This window comes from Felis catus, chromosome F2, assembly GCF_018350175.1.
Source record: "Felis catus isolate Fca126 chromosome F2, F.catus_Fca126_mat1.0, whole genome shotgun sequence".
Classification (NCBI taxonomy): Eukaryota; Metazoa; Chordata; class Mammalia; order Carnivora; family Felidae; genus Felis; species Felis catus.
Window position 1 is genome coordinate 47,813,254 of NC_058385.1, and position 21,149 is coordinate 47,834,402.

General features: G+C 41.4%; 1 protein-coding gene across 5 annotated transcripts in view; it reads right to left on the reverse strand.

Moving 5' to 3' along the window:
- NCALD (neurocalcin delta) overlaps nucleotides 1-21,149 on the reverse strand; it is a 404,491-nt gene that overhangs the window by 257,944 nt on the left and 125,398 nt on the right. For all 5 annotated transcript variants that reach the window (XM_019822967.2, XM_023248608.2, XM_045049528.1 and 2 more), the window contains exon 2: nucleotides 19,008-19,060. Coding sequence is in view for 2 of the 5 variants with exons in the window: in XM_045049530.1 (XP_044905465.1) it covers nucleotides 19,008-19,060 (53 nt within the window). In the remaining 3 variants the exon portion in view is untranslated. The remainder of the gene's footprint in view (nucleotides 1-19,007; nucleotides 19,061-21,149) is intronic.

Sequence of the window (21,149 nt, forward strand, 5' to 3'; positions counted from 1 at the left end):
CATCCTATGCCCTCGGGATACCACAAACCTCACCATTCCCCAGACAAGCAGAGCCTTTCCTGCCCCCAGAGCTTTGTGCGGGCTACTCCTCCTAAATGGAATGACACAGCCTTTTCTCCCTAGTCCACCCAGAAATATCCCACTTAACCACCATGCCCCCGCCACATCAACCCTGCTATGAAGCTTTTCCTCTGGGCATGAAGCACAATAAGATAGCCGTTAAGAACACAGAGGTGAGAAGCCAAAAAGACAAGGACTCAAGGAAAGCATGAGACAAGACAGTGACATGCATGGACATGGTCACAAGCTGTGATCTTAGATGAGTTGCTTCACTTTCCAATGCTCAGTTTCCTCGTTAGTGAAATAGGATGAAGAGCAGTAGCGACTTCAAAGGGCTATTTTGGAGATTATACAAAGCACCTCGAAGAGTATCTAGCAAATGTTTGTTTAATAAAATCCTAGATCTGTCATCTCTTGGCTTGGTGGCCTTAAGTGGGCTATTTAACCTGTTCCACCCCTCAATTTCTTGACTTTAGAATGGGGATAAGAAAAAGTAGCACAAATTTCATATGATTGCCCAGGATTAAATAAAATAATGTACATAACTTGCCTAGTATATAACATATGTGGAGCTTATGTATGTTAGGATTTCAACAAAATGAGTTTTTTTCTTGAAGTTATTTCTTTTGAACTCCATAATACCTTATTTATATCTCTACTATGGAACGTATAAAATTGTAACAACCTAGACAGAGAACATGTTGAGGACAAGAACTCTGTCATTATTCTTCTGAAAAAGAGAAAACCAGTTCTGCTGGCAATGGGGGGGGGGGGGGGAAGGAGGGTTTGAAAATTGAAACAGAAACCACAACTTACAAAATTGTACTGTGACTCACAAAAATAGAAAAACTGTACCAAACCATGACATGCAAGACAAACTAAGTTCAGCCTCTTTAACACTCACTCTTTCAGACCCACGGTGTTCTAAACAAGGCCACAAACAGACTAGTCTAAGAATAATGCCAGTCTTATGTCCTACAGACAAAGACTTTTTAACGGTCCACTGACTGTTCCAGCAACTTCAGAGTTTATAAATTCTGACCAATCTCTAGCCAAGACCATCCATGACTAACTCCAGCTTTACAAACTCTTTAGATGTTCCTCCCTAATTTCCATCTCCACTCTGTTGAAATGCCCCACAACCCTCCATGGTGTGTGTTCTCCCTTGCTGCCGCAGGCCAATAAACCTAAGTTTGTCTGACTACGGTGTGTCCCTGGTTGTCTTTGGTGGATTCTAACACATCTCACATGCCAAGGGCTTGGCACAGAACCTGGTACTAAGCAGGCATTCAGTAAATTGTGTCTTCAACAAAAGAATGGAGTAATGAGACTCCTGCTTTCATAGCTTAAGAGTTCAGAAGATAATTCTAAACAGTTTCAAAAATATTAGGCACCACATCCAACAGTCTTGAGGGGCCTATGTACATAATTTTCTAAGCTGCATATCTTAAAGAACCATCTTCAACTAAAAATATGTAATCAGGAATGCTGATGAGAAGCCAGTCTCGCTGCTATGCACTTAATACACATCAAACACAATTCCTGCTTGATAGGAAATGATATACTAACTGAAGACGCAAGGTGAACAGGCAAGTGGACAGGGTCTGTGCTCCCACAGCACCAGACAGAGAGCTTGCCCACAGCAGCTGCTCACAGAAATTTATGCATTGGTTACTGACAAGGATTTTACTCTGTAGGTGATAACTGGCCGAGAGTTTCTGAGCAGAGGCAGATCTTGATAAATATGATGGTCTAGGAAGCTTCCTTTCTAGAAGCACGTTAATACTAGGAGCTGGTGGCCTTGCAAGAGGTTATCTCAATAACCAGGCCATTAGGAAGGTCCTTGCCTATTGAGATAACAGTGGAAAGGAAATGAATCTCTCTTGCAAAGCTAGCACCATGGTGACTAACTGATTTTGAGGGAGCATGGAAGGCACCAGAGTTAAAGATGCATCAGTGTTTACCACCACAGGATCATGGGAAAAGATCCTGACACAGACCGAAATAGCTGCAAGGCTAGAAGTGATATTTACATCAGCACTAATGCCCGTTACCCTGGGTTCAGGTTCTTAGGTTAAAGCAAGAAGCGTGGCCTTGCACTAACCACCACCTACCTGCTCTAACACCTTGCACAGGTCAGATCAATAAGGGCAAATTGGGTCTTCATATCCTCTTAGAGTAACTATCAGCAGCTTATTGATTCTAGCTACTCAAAGTGATGACATTCCCTTCATAAGGCATGATTGACAGATTTTTTTTCTTTAGCTTTGCTCAAAATTGCAATCAAACTCATTTAAGCTACAAAAGACCCTTGAACTTTATTTAGAGGTGCCTGGGTGGCTCAGTTGGTTAAGTGTCCAACTCCTGATTTTGCTCAGTCATGATCTCATGGTCCGCGAGATCGCATGGAGTCTGCTTGGGATTCTCTCTCTCCCTCTCTCTGTCCCTCCCCTGGTCTCTCTCTCTCTCTCTCTCTCTCTCTGTGTGTGTGTGTGTGTGTCTGTCTCTTCTCTGTTTCTCTCTCTAAATAAATAAACTTTAAAAAAAAGAAAGACCCTTGAGCTTTAAGCCAATCCACCACTAGAATGAATAACTTAAGACCTTTTTTTTTTTTTTTAATCTTTTTACTTAACGTTTTCATGATATAAAGGCATCAGCCACTGTGGCCAAAGACAAAGCCAGGCCAGACATTTTTCCAAGCTAAGGAAAAAGGAAACACAGTTGAGAATGATACTGTAAACTAATTAACATATATAAGTAAATAATATTTTCCAAGAGCACGATTTTATTTTTTCCTGGAACCTTTTAGATGCAGGTAGCCCTGCCCAATAATCCATCACAAATGTGGAAAGAAAAAGGGGGGTTAAATAGAACAAAAATACCACAGAAAATAGGAGACTGATAAGCTGTCACTGCATTACATTTTAAAGATTTGATATAAAGTATTAAAGAGAGATAGTCCACAAGGAAAAGGAAAATCAAATATGAATTTCTTTTCCCAATAATACAATTTTCTGGGCACTGCTGATTTGTCACTCACTTAAAACCCTCAGCTAAAGAAAACACATTTTCAGGTCCCTTTACTGAAATTGCTGCACCCAGTCTATTTTCAGCTCTATTTCTCTGAGCCTCCTAAAAAAAATTCTTAAATCATCCCGGGGCCAGGTTTGGTTAAAGTTGCCAGAAGCCTTTAAGATGGTTTTGTTCCTTTGTTTTTATTTTCAAATAATCTCCAAGTGGGGGTATGGGCTAGAGTGAACATTTTTTCCCAAAAATGAGCCTTTCTACCATTTGGGTATCTAGGTCTATTTCCATTAAATAATCCATGCACAAATAACCAATGAACAACTACAAATGATTATTTAGTAATTACACTTAGCTCCAAAAGAAACAGCCCATTAAAACAGTAAGAACCCATAGTAGTCCCCCCTTATCTGTTGGGACTATGTTCCAAGACCCTAAGTGGATGCCTGAAACCACAGATCGTATTAAACCATACATATACCATGTTTCTTCCTATACAGACATATCTATGATGAATTTAATTTATAAAGTAGGCACAGTAACAGATTAACAATTATAACTAATAATAAAATAGAACAATTATAATAATACACTGCAATAAAAGTTATGTGAATGTGGTCTCTCTCAAAATATCTTACTGTACTGTACTCCCCCTTCTTCTTGTGATGATGTGAGATGATGAAACGTCTACATGACGAAATGAAGTCAGATGAATGACACCAGCACTGTGCCATAGGGTTAGGCTACTACTGACCTTCTGATGATACTCAGAAGAAAGATTATCATGTTTCTCATGACGTCAACATATTCCTCACTACACAGTGAGGCTAAGAAAACTTGAGAAAACAGGGTCTTTATGCACTAAAACTTCAGAACAGCCTAGAGGAATAGTAAGTTTTTAAAGCGCTAAGACCGGCTCTATAGAAAATTAATTTGCTCATTAATTTAGCGCATCCGCTTTGCATATTCTCCAAACCCAATGTCACAAGTAATCATTTTGGGGGCTCAACAGCAACAGACCGTTTTGCTGGTAATTCCCAACCCCTTCTCTACAACATCCCCAACCGTACTCCACCTCTCCCACCCCGAGGATGATCATCCATACTGCCTGGCCCTCTGGCTTCCTGTTGGGTTTGACTAATGGGGGGGCACCAGCCAAAAATGGGAAGGTGGGAGGAGAGCAGTGTGCTGTTTTCCCTACTCTCTCCCTGTTTTACTGCAGTGTCGCACAAGAGTTCTGTGCCTTCACAGCTACGCCTTCCATCAAGGAGCCCTCCCTCCATGATTACAACCTTCCCTGGACCCCACAATCTGTTCCTCCCGTCCTTTCAGCCTGGGCAATGGCTTCCCCTTTGCTGTTCTTGGTTGCTGTTCTTGGTTCTTAGTTCTTGGGTGCTAAACCACCCCTTGTTTGTTCCCGTCACATTGCCCACAGATCTGCAACAGCCCCGTCATTAAACTCTCTTCATTCAAACCCTCTGAGTTAAATTCTGTTTCCTGCCAAGATCCCCATGCAACCACTGTGCAAAATAAATATAGAAGTGCTTGTGTCCTGGCTGAGGATGGTAAGCAAACATAAAAGGAGACCAATATCTATGAAAAACATGCATGAGCAAAACAAACCTCCATCACCCTTTCTGTTTGGGCAAACAAGATATTTAATGTCAAACGTAATGTCAAAAATGGCAAAACACAGCTAATATTCTTCCTTTCTAACTTCTACTCCTTTTTTTGAAATGAGGGGGGAAAATATAACTCTTTTATCCCCACTATCAATATTCTCCCATTGGATAAATTCTAGGAAAGCCAGTTCTAAAGACTAGAGATTCTCCATAAGTCATGTCATATGGATGCTTGAAAAAGATGAGATTTGTATCCACGCCTATTCTTTTGCAATTAGGAAAAAACAACAACAACATTGTCTGAATCTTTTTCTTGGGTGCCCAGAATTCAGTTGAAGAGTGAATTCACTATACTGTAGAAAGGGTGATGATAATGCCTTTCAAAAACTAGGGCCAAGTAACAAAATAGAAAAAAAAAAAATTTCTCAAAGCACTGTTTTATCCAAATTGTACAAGATGGTATTTGACACTTAAAATTCATTATCACTTCTAAGACTATATTTCAGATGGTACTTCTTTTTCTTCAGTCTGGATATTTATTTATTTCGCTGGAGGCTACCGTTCTCTTTATATCATCAACCCACCAAAAGGTTATTTGCTGAATTTGCAACATGCTGCTAAACTGTACAGTTTCCAAGGCTAAATGTAATGTTTTTATTGGATCCTTTTTTTTTTTATTAAGCTATTGGTCCCTAATGACATAGTAGCTATGAATTAATAAGCAGAGCACATGTGTTAACTCAGGCACAATGAACTAATTAGATTCTCCTGCATTTTACTTTACAGAGTGCTGGTTCCTCCCACCTCAAGCTCTCTCTAAATCTATTCTCCAGACCATTCTCCACCCATCCTCTCTCCTCTGTGCCCAGGAACTAAGTCACCTGTCCCCTGCCCTCGGGCTCCTTGTAGAGTTCTGCCAATGGGAGGCACCAGCAGAAGACCAGGGTAGAGGTGATTAAGACCCAGGTCAGGCTTCCTCCACGTCCTCTGCACGTTGGAGTTCACGGTTCCAGAAGTGACTGGCTCTCCAACTACACATCCCTGACCACTGCTCCGCCTGGGTGGCCCCTGCTCCTCTTGCCCGTGTCCCAAAGAAAGTAAAAACTTTTCATTACTAAGAGTTCCTGGTTGCCTTACAATTCCTTATATGTTCCTTTCACTCTGTGTCTGTAGATAGTACTTCTGCTCAATTCTCCTCAGACTCCTTCCGAGTGTGCCTTTTGTTTCCTGCTGGATTCCTAACTGATAGGAGTATGACTTGAAATGAAAACCACCAGGTTCCCTCAGGCAAGGGGAGGTCCTCCTAGACTGAACAGGAAAAAGGATATTAGTGCAAAACCTGGTGAAATTGGAATAAAGTCTGTAGCTTAGCATTATCGCACTGATAGTAATTTGTTAATTTCGACAACTATATTCTGGTTCTATGTAAGAAGGTTAACACTAAGGGAAGACAGATGAAGGAAATACAGAAAATTTCTGTACTATCTTTGTAACTTTTCTATGAATGTAAAATTATTCCAAAATAACATGTTTATTAAAAAGAAAAAAAAAAAAAAAAGCAGACTCCCAGACCCTGTATCAGACCCCTGAATCAGAATTTCAGCAGAGGGACTGAAGCAGGTGGTTTGAAGACCAAATCTTAAAAGAGCCTCACCCCGTCGGGACTTGGAAACTGTTCGTTCCGGTTGAGATAAGGATGGAAAGACTTGTTTACCGATGCCAAATTACAGCATAATTACTCGACTATTTAAAGAAAAGAGCCAATTGAAGCTTTGTCAAAGTTCGCCTTCTATTCCCAGTTAATTAGAATGATTCATCCCTCGACCAGTCTCTGTATTTAGTTTCTTGCATAAAAACCCTTGAAAAGGTACAGGTAATTATAGAACCAAACAAAGAAAGTGACAGTGGAGTTCTTCCACTTCCTCCTCCCTCTGAGATCAAGGTTTTTTGCAACGTGTGTCCTTTTTATTTCCCCCAAACGAGTTTCCAAGGGGGCGGGGCCAACCAACCAGACTGCCAGTGGTTTTCTCCATCTTGTCCAGGATGGGTTTCTCCAAACTTGCTTTAAGTTCCTGAAGGCAGGACCCATATTTTCAGCATCTTCTGTGTTTTTCTATAGCTCAGTTCAGTATTCTTCACCCATTACTTTGCTGGATTGACAACCTGCACTTCCCCACTACATCCACATCACTATTTATTTTAGATCGCCTGTAATTCTTATATTCAACATTTTCTGTGCCACTGGAATTGTGTAAGGAAGGGAAGGTAGAGGTGAAAATGATGGCATTGTTATTACTTGTTTATTAACAAAAATGTTAGCTGGGCAATTACTATGTGCCAGGACTATTCTAGGCACTGGAAATCTAACAATAATAAAATAATTCCTACCTTCAGGGAGCGTAAAGTCAAATCAGGGAGACATATGATTAAACAGGTAGGTGCCAAATAGGCTCAAGGTTCTTCCTACCATCCTCACGCTTTGCCCATCATGACAGAGCAACTGGAAACTGCATGAAGATAAGAAGAGTAGACTCTGGTTCCAGGTCTATCTCCTCATAAGAACTGATTTTAAAGGAGGTATAATCTTTCTCTCAATCCCTTCACTCAAAACAAAACAAAACTTGGGGCGCCTGGGTGGCTCGGTCGGTTGGGCGGCCGACTTCGGCTCAGGTCATGATCTCGCGGTCCGTGAGTTCAAGCCCCGCGTCGGGCACTGTGCTGACAGCTCAGAGCCTGGAGCCTGTTTCGGATTCTGTGTCTCCCTCTCTCTGACCCTCCCCCGTTCATGCTCTGTCTCTTCTCTGTCTCAAAAATAAATAAACATTAAAAAAAATTAAAACAAAACAAAACAAACAAAAAATGGGAAGAAAAAAAATTTCTCTCTGCTTTGTAGGGGTTGTTACCCACCTCAAATAACAAAGGATATAAACATTCTCTGAACATTGCAAAGTGTTATAAAAATGTCAAGCAATAGAAATTAATGATTTAAACAGTCCCTGTCCACTAACTCTAAGGCAAAAAGACAGTGGTTCAGTGGCTTTTTCCATTAAGCAAAAATTTCAGAAAATACGATTTTATAAAAAGCAATCCTTTCAAAGACCTAAACTCTGTTGCTGTGGAGTTAGCAATTAGTGAGAATTAGATTAACATCAAAGAACCGTATCAGAGGGGAGAAGTCTCCTATGAGGAAAGCAGGCCTGCCATTTTATTCACGGTAGACCCATTTTTATTTCACTCTCCCTGAATAGGAGGGCTCAGTTACCTAGACTCTTCTCTAAAATTGAAAGGGATTTCTTAGCAAGAGCCATTCACATTTCTATTTTATTCAAAAAGAAGCTTCCAGATCAGCGATAAAAGAAAATCTGTTAAAGTCAGTGCTAGCACATAAACCTGCAAGCAGTTTTCAGCAGATATCTTATAAAAGATTATGCTTGAGAGAAGTTTCAAAAATCAGATTTGCTGTTGCAGATAAATATAGTGTCTATTCTCAGCTTCTAAGGTAGAAAATGTTCTATTGGAGCAGTTTACCATCTTTTTCTCTGCCTGGAAAAGTCGATGAGCTTCTAAGGGCTCTCCGGATACCATGGTAACCGCATGATTCTGATCAAGTCTGTGGTGTCTGGGGTGCAGGTTAAGAAACCTTAAAATGCTACCTAAGAAAATATCCATTGGCGACGCTGCTGGTATGTTTGAACTGGACATACGACACATTCACTCCAGGTGCACATACAGCTGGGAGCCTCTACTGAGCCCTAGCACTGAACCAGCACTCAGGTAACCAAGTGAATATAAGACACCATTGAAAAGAACTCACAGTGGGTGTGGTGCCCAGTGAGCAGTAAGTTAACTATAAAATATTCAAGAATGTTGGGGCACCTGGGTGGCTCAGTCGGTTAAGCCTCCAACTCTTGATCTCAGCTCAGGTCACGATCTCAAGGTTTGTGAGTTCAAGCCCCGCAAGGGGCTTGCTTAGAGCAGAGGCTGCTTGGGATTCTGTCTCTCCTTCTCTCTGACCCTCCCCTGCTGTGCTCTCTCTCTCTCAAAATAAATAAATAAACTCAAAAAAACTTTCTGAAATATACAAGAATGTATAGGAATTATATTGTAAAGTTTTAGCTTTTATTCCAAATTAAAATTTTATTCTCCAGTTTTTACTGTAACTTCAGTTGTGAAAGTCTTTCATGAAGAGCACTTCAGCTAAGTATAGACCCAAGAAAAAGCTGAATGTTGAGCAGGGGAACAGTAAGAGGGTCAGAAAGAAGTTTACGTTGTTCTCTGGGGCTTCAAATGCAATTAGCCTGAAAAATTATGAAAAGGAAAAAGAAAACTATTGGCCTATAAAAAGAAACGGCATTTTTTGGCTTTCCCAGTAAGGCAAAATCACATCTGGCATGTGGGACTCTGTGAAGTCCCACAGTACCTAGACTGTCTCCCTAGAGATAACATTTTCCCTTCACCCAACAGTAATGAGCCAATGTCAGATGACAGAGACTTTCTTTCACTGTAGCATATGTGTGCATGTTCACACCAGTGTCAGATTATACCAGGAATCACTTTGGGGCTCACCATAGACAGGAACAAATGAGCACCTCAATCATTTTCCTTATGTGTGAAAGAAATTTGGTCACTGACCCAAAGGAGCTTCACAAAGCCCGTGAGTGAGCTGAATTTTTTCAGGAAATATTTAGGAAGTACATGCTAGAGCATCACAGTGAACCAAGAGCTAAAAGAGACACAAAAGAAATGCCAGGCCTGGCCCCTTTTTACCCTTTGACTGAAGAGATAAGACAGACTTGCAGGAAATAGGTAGCATTTTGTTCTATCTCTCTTGCCCCGTAACACTCTCCATTTCTTCGTTGACCTCATGGAGTCCTTCGTCTTGGCATCCGCCCACCCACCCTATCCATTAATCACTTCCTCTGTCTCCAGGATCCTCCCCACCGATCCCCACTCCCACACACCCCTGGGTCTCCTTCCCTTCTACCCACAATCTGAGATGCTTGTGGTCTCTTCATAGAACCCTCGGTATACGTGTCTTCTCTTTTTAACCCTGGATCCAACCTGTATTCTGTGTTCTCTGCTCCAACACTTAACTGGAGAAAAAACACATAATCACATAGATGCTTTGAAGAAGCCATGCAGAAAGGGCCACCGGAAAATGATAATCCCCCAATTTGAACATAAATTCTTCGAGGACAGGAACTGTGTCTTGTGCTGTTTCGTTAAGCCTAAGGGCATCCTAGCAGGCTTAATTATCCTTGTTGCAAAGGAGTTAATACCAAAACCAGAAAGACTGAGGACAAGAAAAGGTCCATACTCATTAGGCAGATAAACTGATTTTTTTAAACTTTCACACATGGTTTATGTGAAAATAAACACAGCTATTCCAAAATAAAACATTCAGTAAAGTAGCTTTAGAAGGCACTGATACTTAAAAAACAGCTGGTAAAAGTTATTCTGTGGATCTCAGTTATTCTGTGAAGAGTTGTAAAGCTCTTCAAACATATTTTATAATTCAGAATAGTTTCTAACGTAAGCTTTTTCTTCCTGTTAATTAAAGCAATGTAGTAAGATCTCACTCACTATACTACATGGCAAAGCACCTCTAAAACTTCACCAAATAGCAGCCATCCTTGGGTCTTATCTGTATACCTCCAGGGGAAATGAAAGCATCTTCCCATGTCAGCCAGAAAGGTAAATATCAAAGGAATCCTGAAATAACTCATCGCAGAGAGGAGAGAGTCAGCATCCTATCAGGCCAACAGCCACTATGAGGCATAAAGTTTCAGCGTGACATTGCTGAGCCTGAACAGGGGGTCCCACGGAGTCTTGAGTACTCTGAGTCCACACTGCAAATGTAAAATGTTCTTCCCTCACACCAGTGGTGAACCTGTCTCGGAGCCGGGTGGGAGTCACTGCTCTGCCAAGCCAACTGCAACACAGGCCACGACCCTCATTTCCAGCTTGGCAGGAACAAACCCAAATGTTGCCTGATTCTCCTACAAATGTAATAATATCTAACAAGAGGCTGATTGGACAGCCCAAGATGTCATTTCCTCTAATTAAGGAATGCTCGAGAAAAACCAAAATAGCCACAAAGCACTGTCAGCAAAGCAATCAGCGGCGACAATTAGCTGTCAGCTCACAAGCTGGAGCTGAGCCTTGTGCAGGGAGCAGGGCGTGTAGCTGTGGCTTTCCAAATCAGCGTGACAGCAAGAGTCCAGGATGACAAGGCCGCGGAGAGGGTCCAGCACCTGCTGCACACCGACGGGTGAGAGGAGCGGCAGCAGCTTGTTGGTTGGTGGGTTGCTGTGTGGCAATGGAGGGAGGCCCTGTGAAGAATCCTACAGTGACCTTCCAAAGTAGCTGGAAGTCTGCTGGCTACAGCCCATGCTGCATTCGCCACGAATGACCCTTCTCTACCTGGAACGATGCTACCCACTCTTGACAACGTATAAGCAGCCTGTCTGCATCTCCCTTGTGAGGAATTCACAACTCCAGGGCACGTGAGCTCTCTCTCCCTTCTCAACTCCCATAGCCGATTTCTGTCTATACTACAAGGTCATTAACAGGAGGAGTCGAGAAAAGTATATAAAGAAGCAAATATAACACAACTGTGTCACACTATGTAATAATGCATAATAAGATTGCCGGGGGGCGGGGGTGGGGGGGTGGGAGGGGCGCCTGGGTGGCTCGGTCGGTTAACCATCCGACTTCAGTTCAGGTCATGATCTCACGGTTCGTGAGTTCCAGACCCGCGTCAGGCTCTGTTCAGAGCCTGAAGCCTGCTTCACATTCTGTGTCTCCCTCTCTCCCTGCCCCTCCCCTGCACGCACGTGTGCTCTCTCTCTCTCTCTCTCAAAAATAAATAAACATTAAGAAAAAAATTTTTAAAAGACTGTGTGTGTGTGTGTGTGTGTGTGTGTGTGTGACAGACATATATGTATATACAATTATTAGGAGGAGCGCCACTGTCTCCTCCCCCGCACCTCTGCCTGGGCACATAAAACTGTTTGTCTTCTTAAAACTACTGGAAAGTTGGGGCGCCTGGGTGGCGCAGTCGGTTAAGCGTACGACTTCAGCCAGGTCACGATCTCACGGTCCGTGAGTTCGAGCCCCACGTCGGGCTCTGGGCTGATGGCTCAGAGCCTGGAGCCTGTTTCCGGTTCTGTGTCTCCCTCTCTCTCTGACCCTCCCCCGTTCATGCTCTGTCTCTCTCTGTCCCAAAAATAAAAATAAACGTTGAAAAAAAAAATCTTTAAAAAATTAAAAAAAAAAAAAACTACTGGAAAGTAATTTCTACCCTTTGTTGCATCCCTTCTCAAGTTGCTCAAGTTGCTGGGGCCAAGTAAGGAAAGGGACTTCGAGGTCTGGGCACCCTCCCTTCTACTTCTGGGCTCACACTTTCCCATGAAAGTGTATTTTAGCAACAGAATAATAGGAGACCTGATTATAGCTGACCCTGGCCATAATTTAAGCTCATTCTCAATCCAGCATCACTGGGAATAAAACTGATGTCTTGCTCCCTGTCTGAAGTCTGCATTTAGTCCTTCGCCCATAGCAAACCCAGCCTTGATTTCTTTTGCAGCAGCAACATGCCCAACTCAAAGATACATTTCCCAGACTCCCTTGCAGCTAAGGGTGACCACTGACATTAAAGCAAAATTCACTGGCCTCAGGCAACTGAGATAACTCTTTGTCTGGGTTGACTCAGCTGGGAGGCATGACCTTGGGCTTTTCTGGAGGGCTTCTCTATCTACTTGCTGAGAACAAACACATACATGATGGTCCCAAGTTGAAAAAGATATGTGAAAACAATTTAATAATATTGCCAGGACTCTTTGACTTCATGTCTCTCACTGAGGGGAAGGAAAGGCAGGCCTGCAAATACCTGGGTCCGAAAGCAAAAGGAAAGACGAAAGGAAGGCAGGCACTACGATAATCCAGTGATTGTGGCTGGCTTTTTTACGGTATCAAAGGAAAGAGGACAACTTGAGAATTGGGATGAATGTAAAATTAACTTTTATCGAAAGACGGGGAAAAATGAAGAAAACTAGAATTCTGGCAGCACATTCTCATCACTGCATCACAAGGTACTCAAAGTTGGGAAGATTCAAAAGCTGAGGGCTCTTGGCACGGGTCTCCACAGAGGGATGGGTCCTTGGCTAGACCTTGGCGTTGAAGCCTCAATAGTAGCTTCATGTAGGAACTGAAACCAAGGTGGAGAGGAAGGCCAAACTCCCCCCATGAGGCAGGCTTCGTAGGTCTAAGAAATACCTTTCTTTATAAGAGGAAGCAACAGAAAATCCCTGCTACCAGACAGAGAGCCAAGGGTTTTGAGCACTAGGGACCAAAGCTCAAAAAAGAATTTGAAAATAAAGGCATTAAGTATGCATATCAATCATTATTGTTCAATGAAATCCAATAATTTAACTAGACAATGCATTTAAATGCCTTAATTCTGTGCACTATGTCCCGATTTATTCCTAAACTGGATTACCTTCACAATATTTTGACTCTGAAGGATTTTAATCTCATTATTAAAAGCACAGTTGGCTACAAAGGAAAAGAAACAGTGCTTATGTAAAACACCACTTCTCAAAGATCCGAGTGCGTAAGAATCCCTCCGGATCTTGCTATCTTGTTAAAATGCAGGCTCTGATTCATCAGGTCTGAATGGGACCTGCATTCTGCTAACAAGCGCTCAGGTGATGCTGACGCTGCTGGTCCCCGGGCCGCCCGTGCAGTAGCAAGGATGTAGAGGGTTAAACATATCCAAGCTGCAAGTCAGTGTGACTGTTCCTGAGATGGCTGGGGAATCAAGATTTGTCTGGAATCGTCTGGAATTATGATACTGCACTGCTTGGCACCATGGACATCTGGCATTCTTCAAGATACTGCACTCTACCCCTTTTCTGAGAAGCTGCAGACCTCCAGAATACCTGCTTGCTGTCCCTTTCTCGTCTTCTTTTAACTTGCTTCCCTTTCTCCTCTTTTCTCATGAAGGCAACTAGAGAAGGGAAAGGCGATCTTGCTCCTTCCCTCACCTCGGCTCACAGAATCAAGCTATTCTATTGTGTGATTCCCATCCCTATACGCAGTTATTTCCTGAGAGAGAAAAAAGAAGGCCAAGTAGAGCCAACCCAAGAGAAGAAGAAAATTTAAATCCTCTCAGTGCTCCCATTAAGTTTTGAATTGTGGTTTTACTGCCTTCCTTTATTTCAGCCTTCGTCCATTTCTAGCTGGCATTTTTATTTACAACCCAAATTTCCCTTTATTGACAGTGGCTTTAAAAAGCTGCCACACAGTTCTGCATCCACTGAAGACAAGAACGCCACAGAAAATGTCACTTCCTAACAATGAGAAAAAGCTGCATAATTTCACAAAATCACAACTTGTATCGAGCCGGTCCGACAGCTAAGATTACAAGGCAACCAGGTGGACTAATTTAGAGAATGACATGGACCTCCAAGGAGAGACGGGACACACAAACTGTCACCTTTGACAGAGTGCTCTAGGAGGAAAGAGCCATCATAAAAGCAGGGAAGAAAAAAACAGCTGAAACGTTAATGAATCCTAAAGGGCAAGTATGTGCTAACACGGAATCCCTGGGAGCCTCTCTCAAGCTTCTTTTCCCATCGGCTTCCAGTGGGTACTCACGAGAAGGATTGAGGGGAGGGTCTGAGACTGAAGAGTGATTCTTTATTTGGGCACAGGCAAGAAACCCATCCTCTTCCCACAACTTTGTTCCACAGTAAGCAAGAGCTTCCAACCGCTGGGAGGGGAGCAGAAAACCTTCCCCCTCCCAAGATCCAAGCAAAAAGATCCATGGATTCTTGAGAAGGGCAGAAGCAAAAGCTATCTACCCCTGATGGAAGGACAACAGACTCAGGCCCAGAATCCAGTGCTGACACAAAGCAGAAATCTGCTGCCACTCAGGGAGGGGCAGGATGCTCTCTCCCACCAAGACACCCACAGACACAAGGCAGCGATCGGCTGCTGTGAAGAGGAGCAAGGAACCAGGACAAAGCCCAGGTCCCAAGGTGTGGACCCACAAGGCCCGCCCAAGACTGAGGCTGGACCAGGAAAGCTGACGACCTCACCACCAAAGCCGCCACATTACACCGAGCACCGAGCAAAATGAGCACCAACGTGGAGAGAGATCCCCTCGGCGGAACAGGTGTGGCACGTCTACCGAAGGCTAAGGACGGGGTTTAGACAGTGGGAAAACCCTGTGGCACACCAGGCCAACTAAGCATAAGGTGACTACGGTCCACCGCTGGACAACACTGGAGTCTGGCGGGCTGAAGGTAACTACAGCCACCAGGAGCCCAACCCCCCCCCCCCCTCCAAACTCTGTATCAACAAGGGTTCCTGTCATCTGCTAACAAGATTACTCGAACCCTCACATCGATGACCTTACAAAAGAAAAAGTGTCCAACATGAAACCAAAATTATGACGTATTTTAAAAAACTAAGGAAAAACAACCCACTGTCAGGATAAAGCAACTTACAGAACTAGACAGCTATGACTCACATACTGGAACACTCAGACTGAGATTTTAAAATAGCTATGATTAATATGTAAAAGGTGCTCATTAAAAGAAGAATAAAATGCAGGAAAAGATGGAAAAAATCATGGAAACTGTAGGAAACAAATTCTAGAAATAAAAATGTATATCAGAAGTAAAGGTTTCCTTTGATAGGCTGATGAGGAGATAGGATACATTTAAAGAAAAGGATCCGTAAACTTAAAGACTGGTCAAAAGAAATTACCCAAAGAGAAAGGAGAATTTTTTTTTAAGTACCCAAGAACTGTAGAACAATATCAAATAGTCTGATATGCATGTAATTAGAGTACCAGAGGAGGAGGAGAGAGAAAAAAAGTGCGAAGGTAATTAAAAAAGAAAAAGGATAGCTTTTTTTTTTAATATATGAAATTTATTGTCAAATTGGTTTCCATACAACACCCAGTGCTCGTCCCAAAAGGTGCCCTCCTCAATACCCATCACCCACCCTCCCCTCCCTCCCACCCCCCATCAACCCTCAGTTTGTTCTCAGTTTTTAACAGTCTTTTATGCTTTGGCTCTCTCCCACTCTAACCTCTTTTTTTTTTTTTTTCCTTCCCCTCCCCCATGGATTTCTGTTAAGTTTCTAAGGATAGCTTTTTTTTTTTTTTTTAATTTTTTTTTTCAACGTTTATTTATTTTTGGGACAGAGAGAGACAGAGCATGAACGGGGGAGGGGCAGAGAGAGAGGGAGACACAGAATCGGAAGCAGGCTCCAGGCTCTGAGCCATCAGCCCAGAGCCCGACGCGGGGCTCGAACTCACGGACCGCGAGATCATGACCTGGCTGAAGTCTGACGCTTAACCGACTGCGCCACCCAGGCGCCCCTAAGGATAGCTTTTTTAACACATAGTGCTGGAAATTTAGATGTCCATATAAAAAAGTAAACCTTGACTTTTACCTCACATCAGATACAAAAATTACCTCAAAATGTGTCATATAACTAAATGTAAAGCTTAAAACTATGTAATTTCTAGAAAAAAAAAAAAACAAGAACATATTTGTATTCTTGGTTTTAGAATCCTGACACCCATAAGAGAAAAAAATTTGATTAAGTTGAATTTCATGAAAATTAAAAACTTCTGATCTTCTAAAGCACATGTTTGATAAAAAGCTTGTATCCCCAATATATTCGATTATAGATCAATAACAGAAAGATAGGTGACGGGAGTTTAAAAATGGGGGAATGATTTGAACAGACATTTCACCAAAGATATACAGACGCCAAAGAAACACTTGAAAAGGTGTTCAACATTAGGAATCACTAGGGAAGGGAGAACTAAAGCTACAAGAAGGTACCACTATATACGAACTCAAATTGCTAAAATTACAAAGACTGATACTAAGTGCTGATAGGCTGTGGAGTAACTAAAACCTTCCTATATTGCTGACTGGAATGCAAAACGGCACAGTCACTTTTGAAACAGCTGGAGGGATTTTTCTTAAATAACGTTAAGCATACAGTTGCTATACTTACCACGTGATCCAATAATCCTACTTGTAGTAATTTACCCAAGAAAAATGAAAATATAAATCTGTACAAAGACCCATTAATCAGTGACTACAATAGCTTTGCTAATATGGCCAAAAACTATCGATAACCCAAGTGCTCATCAACTGGTGAATGGATAAACACATTGTGGTACATCCACACGATGGAATTCTACTCAGTAATAAAAAAGAACAAACTACTGATACGGGAAAAACAGGCAGGAATCTCAAAGACTTTATGCTAAATGAAAGAAGCCTGAATGAAAGTTTACATATTGGACAACTTGATTTACATATTATGAGAAAAGAAAAACCCTGGAACAGAAGTCAGATCAGCGGTTGTCAAGGGCTGCAGGTAAGGAGAGTCCAAAGGAACACTCTTTCAGATGTTGGATATACTCTGCATTGTGACCGTGGTCATGGTTACATGATTGTATACAGTTGTTGAAATTTATTAAACCATAAATTTCAAGAGAGTGAATTTTACTGTGTATTACTTACACCTCAGTAAGCTTAACCAAAATAAATAAATAGATAGATAGTACTACAGACAGCTTACTTGACAACTATATCATAAATAAATATTCATTTAAAAAAAAAAAAGCTTCTCAACTTAAAAAAAATAGTACTACAGCAAAAGGATTGTGCTTGGTCAAGTGTGTATCCACATAGAAAAAATTACTCTTGACCCTTTACTTCACATCATACACAATAAAATCAATTTCAGATGTATTATAGATCAAAATGTAAAAATAAAATCATACAGCTTTCAGAAGAAAACAGAAAACATCTTTCTGATCTTGGAATAATGCCAAAATTTCTTAAATAGAACAGGAGTGCCAACCACAAAAGAAAAACAATGAATAATTTATATCATTTTAAAGGAATTTCTGTTCATTAAAAACTGGAAGATAAACCACAGGAAAAAGAGGAGATATTTACAATATATATAACCTGGCAAAGGCTTAAATCCAGAACACTTATTATTAAAAATGTCTACAATTCAATAAGAAAGACAATTCACTAAGACAACCCAATTTTATTTCCAAAAGACTTGAATAAGCACCTCAATTTTTTTTAAGATTTGAAAAGGATTTTCATAAACAAGATATGCAAATGGTCAATTAATATATGAAGATGTACCCAACTTCATTAGTCGACAGGGAAATGCAAGTTAAAACTACAACTTGATATTATACACCTACCAGCAGAGCTTAAATTAAAAAAACAATCCAACAAAAACAGAAAATACCTTGTATTGGCAAAAATAGAGAAAATCAGAACTATCACACACTCCTGATTGGCAGTTAAATTTTTAAATTAATGCAACCATTTTGGAAAACTCTTTGATAGTATTTGCTGAAGTGGAACATACACCTACCCCAAGACCCAGAAATTCCCCTCCTGCATACAAAGCCAACAGAAATGTATCTATAGAGCCACAAACAAAACTTACCAAAACTGACTCAGGAAGAAATAGAAAACCTAGATAAATCAGAAGTTAAAACACAGGGTAAAAATTCCTCCCACAAAGAAAACAACATGCCCAAACTGGTTCATCATTAAGTTTCATCACACCTTCAAGGAACCAGTAATTCTAATATTTTGAAAACCATTCCTGAAGAGGAAAATACCAGACAGGAAAATTTTGGCCAATCTTGGGACTAAAATTTAGCAAACTACATCTCGCTGAGTATAGAAAGGATAATGCACCATGATCAAGTTTGGTTTTATCTTAGCAATGCAAGCTAGCTTAACATCCTAAAATTAATTAAAGTCAATTACCATGAACAAGATTTTTATCAAGGGATAAAAATCACTTGATCACCTCAGTAGGTCAGAAAAGCATTTAATAAAATTCAACATGCAGGTGAAATAATTCACTTTGAACAAACTAGGAATAGGAGAGAAACTTCTTAATCTGATAAAGAATGTATTAAAGTAACACCATCAAATTATGTCCCATAATTGATTTGACACAACCTAACCACTGTTGCATGTTTAGATTCTTTCCTCTTTATTTGGCTATTATAATTTATGCTGTGATAAACAGCTTTGTGCATGTTGATACAGTTGCCTAACCTCCCTGTGCCTTAATTTCCTCATGTGCAAGATGAAAATAAAGCAGCACCTGACTCAGAAGGCTACGGCAAGGCTCAAATAAGATGTTGGATTTAGGTCTTTGGGAGTCTTGGGAGAAAAGTATGGCTTATAAATCTGAAAAATCTTATTCTATATTTACCTGATGGCAGATTTCTCAAAGCACACCGTAGGCTCAAGTCAGAAGAAGTCACTCTGTCAAAAACAAATAAAGTTATTGTCTTAGGTTACCAGGAACTAAGGATGTAATATCTGAGGAATGCAACCGACGATGGGAAATACCACTCGCTCCGGGATTCCCCTGCACCATTTGGACTTCTGCCCATCCCGGCTTCCTTCCCCCAGTCAAGTGAGGATGACTACTATCATACCCTTTTCATCTGCCCTTGACCTACAGCACTCCATTTCTGCCCAGCAGCCAGAATGACAATTCTAAAATGTGAGCATGGCACGCTATACCTCTCCTGGAACCCCTTCCACAACTTCCTCTTACTCTTGGGATAAAGGCCAACCTCCTTGCCATGTCTTCTAAAGGCCCTTCATCATCTGCTGCCCACCTACTTCTCTAGCTTTGTTTCTCATCTCTGTTACCACTGTCTGTGCTCCAGCTACACTGGACTTCCTTCAGCTTCTCCTTCGTTGCCACCTCCCTGCTTTTATACACACGGCTCTCCCTTTCCTACTCCCTTCCCCACTCCCTCCCCTTTCCCCACTCACCTCCACATGACTAACTCCTACTGGTCCTTCCATTCTCCACTCAAGCGTCACTTCTTCAGCCAGGCCATCCGCTCCCCTTGACTATCTTAAGTTCCTCTATTTACTCTCCCAAAGAAGCCTGCACTTTTCTCTAACATCATGCATGCAACTACTTACTCAGTATATCTCGGCTTCTCTGTGAGCCCAGGGATCACAGTTATTTTGTTTACAGCTATATCCTTATGCCTTGCCTAGCACTGGTCTCACAGTAACAACTCAATAAATATGTATAGAGTAAAAGAATTACTAAACTCCCTCCTCATTCCTGAGCTTTCTAACTCATCTTTTGATTCATGCTGCTAATTTAACAGACTTCCTCGTTCACTACCACATACCATCAATTGTTAAGGTTCACCGATTGTACAGACAATGCTGTTTTAAAGAACAGTAAGAAAAAAATTGGCTGCAAATTAAATTGTGATACAATACTAACATTTAGAACTTTTATTTTATACTTATTGAAAGAGATCTCTATTAGACTTATGTAAGACCTGAGTTTTATTATACCCATCAAGAAGGAGAGTATGAAAATGTAAGTGAAATAAATTGGTTAGGTATGCAAATTTACTTTGGTTTAGGCATTCAGTCGGAAGCCACTCTTCAAATGACAGTTGACATAATATCCAATGAGTGTGTTTTCCCACACAATATTGTCCTCTATGCCACCAAAGCCTTTAGTAATGCAGCATTTCCTTTTTTTTAAGTTTATTTTGAGAAAGAGAGTGCATGCACATGCACGTGGGAAAAGGGCAGAGAGAGAGAGAGAATCCCAAGGAGGCCCCGCCCTGTCAGCACCGAAACCCACGTGGGGCTCTAACTCACAAACCATGAGATTATGACCCTAAGCAGAAATCAAAGAGTCGGACGCTTAACCAACTGAGCCACCCAGGAGCCCCAGCAATGCAGCATGTTTTAAAAGTGTTCAAGTATTGTATCTGGGATCTTCTTCTGAGCTTCGGATGCTTTTCCACAAGTGTTGGTGTTGGCAAGAAGATCTTACTGATAGATGCCAGGAGATTTCAGTCAACACCTAGGACTTACATTCCTTTCTCAGATGGTCATCAAATGGATCGCTGACTGAAACAACGAGGGGTTTCCGTTGTCTTGTCCTGCTACCAGAACTACCAAGTTCACACGTGCCCAGGCAATGCAACTACAGCACAAATACCACCGGACCAATTGCAACAAAAGATGCATTTGGTTGTAGACACATTCTAGTATCAGAGTCTCAAAATGTGAGAAAAATAAAACTCGACTTAGAAGCAATGAAACACGAGAGGTTAAAAAAAGACTCTTCAGAGAACTTAGGAAAGTCAATAAAGCAAGAATGCAAATAAATAAAAGGAATAAAAGTCAATAAAAGGAAGAATGCAAATTCTCGCGCTCTCTCTCTCTCTCTCTCTCTCTCTCACACACACACACACACACACACACACACACACACACACACACACACAAGCATGATCAGAAATTTTGACTTCTCACACACTGAAGTATGGAAATGAGTGCTCAAGGCACTGGCCTGGGA